Consider the following 11,973-nt stretch of genomic DNA (forward strand, 5'->3'; position numbering starts at 1 on the left):
CTAATTTTGAAAATGTATATATTATATTGCAACTTTAAGCAACTAGCATTATTCTTCTATTGACAGCATGTGATAGGATACGCATTTTGAGGGACAGGAGTGTCATAGGGACCCATAGTACATTTATGCACCAGGGACCCCGATGGGTTGAGGGTGGGGGGATGGGATGAGCCCACACAATAAAAACAAAACAGTGAGATGTGCGTACTTGTATGTTTAATTTATTTAACTGTAATAAGAGCCACACATATCAAAAAATAATTACACAACAATCAACTTACAGTATATCTAATAGTGCACACTGATATAAAAAGTCTGTATCAAGAAGACAAACTACCTAGCTTTACATTACTGTTGTAGTGCTTACTGTATCTACTGACCATTTTAAGTGCTAGACAGTGCTGGAAATTGAAGGTGAAAGACAAAGCACTTCTCCTCACAAGGCACTATTTGATTCCATTTAACAACAGATTGATGAACATGTTTTCCCTTAACTTATCTTTTAAACTAGTAGTATTTGTAAAAGGGATGATTTTCTATGGTTGTGTACAGGCAAATAAAGTTGTGGATAAAATACAACTTCTAGTTGGTGATAACCATATGGTGAGTGATCAACGACGTCTTTATGTAAGAACAAGAACTTGAAAGATCCTCAAATTAATTTAGGGGAACAAAACATGGAATGGGCAGCGTTGATGTTGGGTGTGGTGGGAGCTGAGACAGAAAACTATCTCTGCAAAACAGAAGGTTTTACGCTATTTTCAGTGTAAAAAATACTACTAAGTTATTGGACATTTATTTCTAGGCACATGTCACTTATCAGGGTCTTACTGTTGCCATGACGACATATTCCTTTCTCTGAGTTTCTCCTCTTATTGAATGGCAAAACTCCTGTGACCTCAGAGCAAGAGGGATACACAGGAGGACAGTTCTGTGACACTGAAAACTCTTAAAACATCTCAACATTAACAGACATCTCAGTCCATCAAGAAGACACCGTCTTCTCCTCAGGTTTCACTAGTGTGGTATTACATTGAGAGTGGCATGGACATGCTTAACAGAGGACAATTGTGTATTTATAAAGAAAAACTGAGAACAAAAACTGTTAATCTAAAACACATTCATCTTATTCTTTATCATATTGTGAATATTGGCCATTATTTTGTTTCTGTGTCAGCACTTTAAGGTGTGTGTGGGTAATTCTCACTGATCTCAAAGCTCCATAAAGTCCTTAAATTAACTGACAGAAACTAAATATTTTCCCTACAAATGATACATTAACATTTTCACAAGTTACTAAAGTTGAGACGAACATGTGTTTAGTTAATTACCATTTTGTTTTTGTCATCAGTTATTCACGACACACATTTTCCTTTGTTTGCCAGTATCCAACTGGAAGCTGCTACAGACACTGCTGCTGCCAAGTGACACTTAGGTACTGTGGTCTATGTAAAACCACTGAATAGATGAAAAAATGATGCATCATCTGTCAGTGTTTCTGGCTAATTCTATAGAGTCCTCTAATATTGACTCTGTGCTGGTATCCACAACAGACTGGCGCCTCCCTGTGACAGAACCACATACCTGCAGATTAGCTGGTGAGATCTGTCTGAGCTCTCTGCGACAAAGACGGACAGGTGTCATCTCTAAACTTTCCCCACACTGACCAGCCTCTCTTTCATTCTTTCCCTGGGACTGTGTGAGTGTGTGTATCTGGGTATATGCAGGCATTTTAGTCTTATTGTGTACTTGGAGGTCAGAAGATGAGGAGGGACACAGGGTTTGGTGTGCACGTCTCTCCACATGAGCATCATTGTGTGTCTTTTTGTCTTTTTTCTCAGCGTGTATCTTTGTGTATGTTGTTGCAATGTGTGTCCTTGTCTGTACCTCTTCATTTTGCATCTGGGGTTTGTTTGTACTTGTGTGTATCTGCGTACTGTGTGTCTGTGTGTGTTCTTTTGTGTGTGAGGGCTGATCGGCAGGGTGTACGGCGTTGCCAAGAAGCTCTTTGAGTTTCTTTTTGAGCAGGCGGCTAGAACTCTTGTAGAAAAACAGATCTTTCTCCAGATTCTGCAGTCTGTCTTGGATGGTGTGCTGTGCATCTCCTGAGCTGCTGTCTAGACACACACACACGCACAGAAATAAATATATGAAACAGCAGTATTTATGAACTCATGTTTTTTTGATAGAATATAAAAAGACACACAAATCCTCAAACCCTTTTAACCATACATTTTGTCCAGGCTACACAGTCACTTCACCTTTAAGTTTCTGCAGTAGTAGCTGGATGTTATTCTGATGATCTTGGTGCTGCTGGGTGAGCCTGCGGTCTGCATCCAAGGCCAGGCGTTGCATGGCGGCCTCCATCTCCCTCAGCACCACCTCTTGCTCTCCAGCATGAAGCTCTAGCTCTTCACAACGCAAACGCAAACGACGCTCAGCCTCCTGAAGACAAACAACCTGAAAAATATACATTAATATACAATATAATTACAAATGTATTGACTGGATCTTATACCTTTATTTACCCTCACCACCTACAGAGAAAGAAAACAAGGACAGAGCGTATTAGGTGGGAGGAAGATTATCATGGTATAATGATATTTTAATGGTGCAGACAGACCTCCTGAAGAGAAGTTGATACACTTAATAAGAGTATTAAGATGAATCAGCTAGAAAGATGAAGGGCACAGAAGGGAGCATTGGGGGAGCAGAGGGAGGGAGAGGTATAATTTAATTACCATAACAAAAATAGTGTTGCTGCGTTTCTGACTCACAGACACACATCACCTGAACAGATAAGCACGGGAAGGTGAAAGACAGAGAGAAAAGCAGAAATACATCACCTGCTGGAGCAGAAAGAAAAGAGGACATTAGGTTTCTGTTGTGAATGTGAACACATACAGTACATGGAAATAATAGAGAAGGGGAAAAAAAGGAAAGGAAGTGAGAACAGATTGATAGCATTAAAGCATTGGTAAAGAAGCTAGCAATGGAGAGCATATAGGATTTGCAGCTGAATGTTATATATTGGTGTATATCGTCATGTGTGCGCGCATTTTATCTTACCTTGTTGAAATATTTGACAAGCAGCTCCGAGGCCTCAGGTGGTGAGAGCTGCTTCAGTTTGCTTATGACGTTACAGAGGTGGGCGGGCTCAGTGCTTTGCGACTGACATGAAGGGGAGTCTGTGATTGACAGCTTTGTCTGTTTGTCCTGGATGGAGTGGTTTTTAAACTCCAGAGCTGCATCCAGAGCTTCAATGGCTTCTTCTAACTGGAGCAGGGAATACTCCTCCTAGGTATAACACACAGAAATAATAAAAAAGCACAGTGATGAGCAATAAAAGTACATCATGAAATAAGGTCTAATAATAGAATAGTTTCTTAGAACATGTGTCCATAACCATATTTAGTAACATCACATACACACAGACGGTTCCCCTTTTTCTGACCTCCATAGTGAGCACTCTGTTGTCCTTCAGCTGTGCATCCAGAGTGTCTCTCTTCTTTTTAAGCATGTCTCTCTCCTTCTGCAGTTCCTCTATGGTGACTCCTCCTGTCCGTCTGCTCTGCAGCTGCTCCTCCAGAGACTCCAACCGTACAGATACACGCAACAGGTTCTGACTCAAAGCCTGGAAAGTCATTGATAAAAAGTTTCCAGGAACCAGCTCCAATAACACATGTTCTCACAATCTGTGAGAGTCACTGATGAACAGTATTGTCACATTTGCTAAATTTGAATAAAACTTCACACAGGCTGACCTGACTGGAACGTAGCTTCCTGATCTCCAGTTTGTTTTTCTGTTGCAGACAGGCCTCCCTGTGCAAGAGCACTTCTTCTCTCCTCCTCAGCTCCTCCTCTAGCTCCCGCAGCTCTGCTCTCCTCTGCAGCACCTGCTCCTCCTCATCCTCCAGCCAACAACTGTCACGTGCCTACAGTGAGGACAAGAAGGAGAGAGAAGTGGGAGGAGGGTAAAAAGGAGCAAAAGAAGGGAAAGGGGGTAAAGGAAAGAGATAACAGGAAAATTAAGAAGACAAGAAGACAATAGAGGACAATAACAAAGAGGGAGACAGTGACAGAGAAATGTAAGGCTGTATACAAAAGAAACAACTGTCAAAATGACTTTTTGGAAAGAGTAAAAGCAAAACAAACATTTGAGGAATTCATAGTACTTCTAAATTTAAGAACAATGCTTTACCTTTTCCTTTGACTCTTCCTGGAGTTTACTTTTGCACACAGTAAAATTTTCTGCCCTTAGCTCCTGCAAACAAAAGCAGAAATCATCTTCAATCAATGAGTCATGAGTCATTAATGATTTAGCCATGCTTAGTGTCAGGTGTTAAGGATTCATTTGAACCAAGTTCAGGATTAGTAATAGTCTAATTAACCTTAAAATGGCAAGGTCTCATTTATATTTAAACCTACTGTTTGCAAAAAATGGGTTAAAGCAAATACTTTCAGTGTTTAAAGTTTGTATTCAGATTTATTTGTTCATCTCCATTCCTACTGCAGTCCCCAGATAGTTTGAAATACTGTAAAACTAACCTCGTCATGGTCAAATTCTTTGTTCTTGTCACTGGTCTCTCTCTCCTGCCTGAGGCTGGTCTGGAGCTGTGCTCTCTGTTCTCTCATGTGCTGCAGGCTGCTGTACAGCTCCGTTCGGTACTGCTGGCTCTGCATGGACAGTCTTGCCAACACGCAGACCTCTCTGCTGTCACTGCTGTGCCTGCCATGTCTACCCACTGCTTGGGTCTCCTTGTCTGTCAGAAACAAAAATCAAAATTATAAACAAATACAGTATATTGTTACAGGGTTGAAATTATTATGCTATGATTCATTGGTGTTGTGCCAAATTACAATATTCATATCTAGTAAAAGAGCATTTTTTGACAGCATGACTCAGTTTCACTTCAAAAGCCTAGTTGCTTTAAGGTAAATAAGAATGAACCTGCCCGTGGTTAAAAGTACAGGACTCTAATCAAAACAGTATGATTTTGAAGAGACTTCAAGGCCTTCCACTACAATGGTTATATCCAAAACTGAAAAGTCGTCTACTTTTTCTGCAAACATGCACCAATCAGATTTCACCTTTTTACTATTAGACCATGAGTTTGGTTGTCACACAACATTGCGTGTGCCTTGTCCCCTGTTAATACCAATAAACCAATACCAATAAAAAAAATCCCATCTCCTCCTCATGTTTCTCTAATGTTTAGCTATTTGAGTAGCAGCATTTATATCTGTGTGTATTCATATCTGCTGCAGTATACTTTTTTGATCCTACCGCTAGGTGGACCAAAGTCAGACATTTTCAAATTCTACACATAGAGGCTTTCATCAAAAATAATTACGTGACTAAAATCTGATTTAGTACACACATGCTTAGTTAATCCAATACGAATGATAATGATAATTTGATAATCTGATTGTATGTATGTGTTATTTCTTTATCATCACAAGAATATTGTTTTGTTTTCAATCTCTCTGCTGTTGTCATTGTTCTTGAATTCACTCAGCAGAAGCATCTGGAAGCTGCAAGATGCTCTTATCAGTACTGCAAGAATGTTTTGACTAACCTTGGCGAACACAAAACCTTGTATGTGCTTTGTTACACATACAAATCAGCCAAAGACTGACATTGTCTGACAAGACTAAGACTAAGACTAAGACTCACACAGACACAGCTACAGGGATACATACAGTATGTAAATTAAATAAACACACCAGTTTTATCAAGCTCTTTGATGAGCTCCTCTTTCATGCGTATGTTGACTGAAAGCGCTTGGATCCTTCTCTGAGTGACACTGACACTTTGTCTTGCCTTCCTCATATGGCATTGCTTGGCATGGTGTTCTTTGGTCCCTGAGAGGGAATAAAACTGACAATATGAAAATGAAATAACTTCTTGGATAACAAATAACTCATTTGAATGTCACAAAAGATATCAGAGACAGGATGACATTCCTCTATCAATGCAAAAGGACAAGTAAAACAAAAGACTGCAGAATAAAGTCAAATACACGTCAAGTGTACCTGTGGCTTGCTGGTCTTGTTGTACTGATTGGATTCCATTAGATGTCTGGTCCAGTTCAGTGTTTTTTTCTTTCAGAGCTGATTTCTTCTGCCGACTGGTCCACGTACGGTTCAAAGAACGCCTGATGTATCATGACAATATTTGATTAGACCTTGATTAGATCAGACTTAAAGGACCAGTGTGTAGGATTTAGTGGCTTCTAGTCATCTTTTTTGTATTTTTGTGGTAAAACGCACACCTGCAGTACACTTTGAATTGCACAAAAGCACATAAGTTTATTTTTAATACGAGAAGGCAGAAAGTTGTCAATTTAAACATGTCTACAAATTGAAAAATTAAAGTGAAACAGAGAAGTATAACAGGGTTGTGTGATTTTGGAGAGGTTTATTTAAGGGCTCCTCTGTCAACTACAGTGACAAGTGTTGACCTGGTCTGAGCAGGCAAGTGGCTGATAGCACAAAGTGCAGTCATCCTTGACACCAAAACTGTAGTCTATTACTGAATTGCAAATGAAACCCTGCTGTGCCTCTCTTCCTGTTTTGGTGCATAGTAAATGATTAATATATAAAACAGGAGCAGATGAGGAATAAACCTTATTGCACCTTAAGAAAATGCCACTTCACTGACACAGAACCACTTCATGAACATTTACATTTCCTTTAACTTAAACTAATCATCAAATTACTTTTTTGATGCAATATGGTAACAAAAATGTACTGACTATTGGCTAAAATTGCATTTTTATAGTGGTGGTGGCTGGTAGCTTGAAAAAGAACCAGTAGGTTTGTATAATAGAGGCTCTCACCTAAATCCCATTCTGCCCACAAAGTCATAATCATCCTCCTCCTTCTCTTGATCCCTGTCTTTGCTCTTAGTCTGTTCTTTTATGAATGGACAGTACACTTCATCCTTCTCCTCAATCTCAGCCAGCAGGAGGTGACTGCGCATCTTAAAGGCTGCCATCACCCTCTCCAGTGAATAGGCTGGGGGACTGGAGTGGATCTACACATACACACATACACACACACACACACACACACACACAAACACACATTAATTCAGACAGAAATATGCTCAACCATGAACAAGAATGTCTGGATGCACATATGAATTATAAAAGTGTCCAAATAAATCCAGGTATGCAAACAACACACAAACACAAACAACAGACAAACAAACCAACAGTGCAGCTTCCTACCTTCCTGGGAGGCCTGTGTCCACAGCTGTGTCTGATTAGAGGGACACTCTGAGGTCTCTTGTCTGAGTTCCCAGAAGCCCCTGACTCCACTGTTGCCCCTGAGGTTGCACCCCTAAAGGTCATGAGGTCGCTGCGCAGACGATCAATCAGGATCTGCTGGTCTACCAGTTGTTCGGTCTGAAGACATTCACACATAAATGTGCACACAACAACAAATGAAAAACCAGCAGAGATTTATTAATAATGTCGTTCATTTCTAGTACAGTGTTGAAGTTACAGTTTTTACTAGCATTAGAAATTTCACTTAATTTTTTCCTTATTTGCAGATTCCCATCAATGCTAGGTGGCACCTTTTCAACTGCTTCATGGAGCTTTATATAGCCTGAATTCAGAGCTCTTTTTTTTCTCACCTGTATACGAGTACGTTCCTTTTCTCCTTCTAAGGCTTGGAGGTGGGTTTTCCTCTCTTGGAGAAGTTTCTGTACTTCTTTTACCACCTGTCTCACTTCTGCATCTTTCTGCTCCAATAGTTGCTCCTCTATGGTGAGAGCTTCCTGAGAGAGAGAAAATAGTGTTTCTGCTTTTTCTTTATTTGGACATGGATAACTAATGATAGGTTCAGCAGCCCTCTTAGTTGGTTTATTGTGCATTTGTAAGCCCTTACTTTTTCTGGCACATCAGCATTGTGGTAATAAAATAGAGTGTTACATGATCATAATGATAATTTTCCAATATCCAACATCTTTGTACTCAAAACCAGTCCCATAACAGGGACATGCAGTGTCCATTCCCTGTATTTTCCCTCCAAATATCTTCGACCTTTATCAGTGATCTGGTGTTTTTTTTTCACTTTTTATACTTACCTGGCATTTCTTGAGTTCTTGTCTGAGCTGTAATATGGTGACATGGTGGGGTTTCTCCTCTGAACAGTCCTCATCATCAGTTTTATGTGAGTGGTTGACAGCTTTGAGTCTCTCCTGCCAATCCTGCAGTCGCTCTCTGAAAGAATGACTTGGAGTGGGGCAACAGATATCCGCAAGTAGAGCTGCAGCTTCCTGTACCAAGAGACGGTATTGTGACGATTCCTCTTGGTTCACCTTTTTATCTGGCTCAGACATCTGAATCTCACTGTCCTCCTCTCCAACTCTTCCCCCTGTCTTCTCCCTTTCCATCTCCATCTCTCTCTCCCTCTCTTTCAGTATCTCTCTCAGTGTCTGTACTTCATATTCCAGCTCCCCTAGTCGAGCTTCACCGGGGTCCCACATTGTAGGACACGATTTAACCTCTGCATGACAAGATTCTGCTCTAGGACGGTTGCGAATGTGACGAGCCTTGGATGCAAACTGCAGGACACTCAGAGTCTCAGCTACGCTGTGGTGGGAGGGGCTTACACATGCCACCATCAGTGTATGAGCGGTGCCTCCCAATGAATCACGGAGTATGCGGGTGATTTTGGCATCACGGTATGGTATGTGTGCACTGTTGCAGTTGTTCCCACGGCGATTGCGAACAGGGTCAGAAAGGGCGCGGATGACATTGCCCAACGCGAGCAGGCCTGTGTTGATATGAACAGACTCTTTGAGCCGTGTCCCTGTGTTGCCAGTTTTTCCAGCACGCTCCGAGCCCGCTAGATCAACCAGACAGAGTTTAGAGGAGCGGACCGAGTTTAAGGAGGAGTTGTTGTGGCTACACTGAGTGAGCTGAAGGGTGAGGATGGCGTGAGAACGACTGGAATGCTCATTCATTCCTGTGGTGCCGGTGTGGCGCAGGGCATTGCCCGTCTCTAGAACGCTGAGTAGCTCTTCTGCTGAGGTGACGACCATCTCTTTGGCTCCCACCACCACTGGAAAGACACACAAAACCAATGATTTGTACTAACGGAACATGTTTATATGTTGTACAGTAATCCAATGTACTTAGCACAACATTGGGTCTAATCTGATTGTATTACCGTTTCCTCATGTGAAGATCAGTTTACTAGTTATTTAATGTGTTCCGCAGCTTTTTGTGGCTTTGTCAAGCCTGAGAAAACAAAACTAGTGAGTTTATCAGGGTCCTCTCTTGAGCTTGGAAACTAAACATCTTTAACAGGAGGTCTGAATTACAATCTGGGGGCACTGAAGTAGACATTTGCTAGGTTAGTAAGGTTTCACAAAAAGGACACCAATGAGATGCATGATGGGAAGTGTAGGCTCTAGACTAGGTGTGTTTGGAGCTTAATAAAAGGACGTAAAAGCCAAGAGGTGCCAGTGGCACTCCAGTGGAATGAGGGCATGCCTTTAAGTAGGAATGTTGAAAACAAATAACAAGTAGATATGAAGTCAAAATCTGCACAAATAACACAGAGGGTAAATGAAAAAATTAGATAAAAAGAGTAAAAAATGTGGCAATCTGTGATGCCTGAAAGTGATGTTTAATGGTTTCTTTGAGGAACTCCCCTGAACTCTTCCCCTTTGCCTGCAGGACAAAAAAAATACTTTTTAATCACCTGTGTTCCCCCTGTCATCCTCTCTGATGTGAAGCTCTTTGTGAATGGTGTGGGGCTCCAGCAGGTCTCGCAGCTCTTCTCTGTACAGCTCCATATATGAGACTCGCACTGTTGCCTCTGCGACATCACTGCTGCTCTTCTTCTCCCCCAGCAACAAGAACACATCCTGGGCAACTCGGTCGATAATACCACCCTCCTTATCTGAGAGAGGTTTTGGAGGGAGCACACATAGTGTGCAGTTATAAAGTAGTTAAGAGTTGCAACAACAAGAAATAGGCCCGTATTACATTTCAGCTGACTTGGTGTAAATATAAACACTGCAAATACAACTCTCAAAAACAAATCTCATTATCATACTTTGCTCTCTGCTCCCAAATTCCTCCAAATTAAATCCTGAAAACTGCTGTAACATATTCAAGCCAACAGAGACCACTCCACCTACTTTTTTCATCTCAACTTGGCCCAAGTAACACTTTTTTCCACTATAAACAAATTCCAAAACCCCATGGACATTATTTCCCATTTATTGACTCATTCTCGTCAATTAATGCAGCCCTTTCCTGCCATCTGTTCCTCTCTGTTCTCCCAAATATCCACCCTGGATCTTTCCATCCTCAGTATTGGGGATGAAACTCACTTACCCAGGTTCCCCTCTCCCAGCGTGTACGTCTTCCCTGACCCGGTCTGTCCATAGCAGAAGACGGTGGCGTTGTATCCGTCGAGTAGGGCCTCCAGCAGCGGCTGGACGCAGGACTCGTACACCTCATCCTGGCTGGCTGTAGGTCCAAACGCGTGGTCGAAGGAGAAGAGTCGGTCGGAGCCGAGCATTACCTGAGCGGAGCCCGGCACCACCCGTATACACACCTGGTGGTTGTGGAGGACTTCTTTGGGAAGCAGGGGGCGGACACGCACCGCCACCCGGACACACTCGCTCATGACGGTAAAATGTAACGTTAGGGAGTTTCGTCAAACTATTTATTTGAACTCTAAAACTTGTTCTACATCTTGTTCTTGTTTTACACTTAATCTACATGTTACCTTGTCAAAACATAAGGTGTTGTGTGTTTAGGTATCGTCGAAGTCATTTAGGCGTGTTGCTGTCCGTTGTTTTTCTTAACTTAGTCTCATCTCCCGTTTGTTGTCACTCCTTGGTTGCCCGGGAGACCGCCGCCGCGGTGAGCCAAATTTTTTATCCTAGGATGGCGAAGTCATGACCCGCCCTACTCTACCTCTGATTGGCTAGTACTTCTTGCCTTCGTCGGTTGGGTTGGTTAGATTTAGTGACATTGGTAAGAATAACGAGGGTAAGCCAATCAGCGGTAGAGTAGGGCGGGTCATGACTATGCCATCCTAGGAAAAAATATATCTCCCGCTGTGAAGCAGCCATGGACTCAGCAGTCGAGTAGTTGGATTCAAGAGTCGTCATGGAGGACAGACCGAGTGGTTCATTAAATAAACAGCGCCACCCTCTGCCACTTCTTCTGCAACATCTCTACTTCTTGTCCTCCCATATCTCTTTCTGCTCCTGCCAAACGTTGAATGCCCGTACATACATAAAAATAACCTTTTTATACTCTTCAGTCACTTGAAGATGTACTGTTCATAATCAGTGGTAGAAAGAAGTAGGCCTGCATCAAGTACACTTCAGTAAAGTTTTGAGTTACTGAGCATTTCCATTTACTTCACTATTTCAGAAGCAAATATTGTACTTTTACTCCCTGTAGTTACATGACAGCTTTAGGCTATTTACTTTAAAGATTAAAATTTTATTAACAAAAGACACAGTCCGTTTATAAAATATGTTACCCAACATTATATAAAGTAGTTAAATTGACTCCACCTCAGCCAACTACAACATTGAAATGCTGCTTAGGCCTACATGTTAATGCAGCAATAATAATAATAATAATAATAATAATAATAATAATAATAATAATAATAATAATAATAATAATAATAATAATAATAATAATTTTATAATGTGGTGGTGCAACTTCATACTTCAGTTAAGAGTCACAGTACTGCCACCATTGCTCACTGCTCATAATAACGGCCACACTAACCCACTAGTGGGCCTGGTGCAAAAGCTATTTCTGGGCCCCTATTGACCAACTGTTTGTGGTACTATGCACAATGTCAATTTTGACACTGGGCCCCTCTACAAGACAAGTAATAATGCAGGATCCAACTAAACCTCCTTATCATTTCAGTTGATAACATGCTTCAGTAATGCATATTCTCAAAAAATGT

General features: G+C 41.4%; 1 protein-coding gene across 1 annotated transcript; it reads right to left on the reverse strand.

Moving 5' to 3' along the window:
- Window positions 1-205: 205 nt before the first annotated feature.
- LOC121903908 (kinesin-like protein KIF27) lies at window positions 206-10,890 on the reverse strand. Its single transcript, XM_042421316.1, has 15 exons — window positions 10,365-10,890; window positions 9,724-9,924; window positions 8,099-9,078; window positions 7,646-7,789; window positions 7,236-7,412; window positions 6,843-7,039; window positions 6,037-6,158; window positions 5,728-5,865; window positions 4,549-4,763; window positions 4,202-4,264; window positions 3,765-3,935; window positions 3,455-3,634; window positions 3,070-3,297; window positions 2,262-2,460; window positions 206-2,117 (listed from the first exon to the last, which is right to left on the reverse strand). Exons 1-15 carry the CDS (start codon window positions 10,657-10,659, stop codon window positions 1,483-1,485), a joined length of 3,945 nt encoding a protein of 1,314 aa, XP_042277250.1. The 5' UTR covers window positions 10,660-10,890; the 3' UTR covers window positions 206-1,482.
- Between the last annotated feature and the right edge of the window lie 1,083 nt (window positions 10,891-11,973).

Source organism: Thunnus maccoyii, chromosome 9 (assembly GCF_910596095.1).
Source record: "Thunnus maccoyii chromosome 9, fThuMac1.1, whole genome shotgun sequence".
Taxonomy (NCBI): domain Eukaryota; kingdom Metazoa; phylum Chordata; class Actinopteri; order Scombriformes; family Scombridae; genus Thunnus; species Thunnus maccoyii.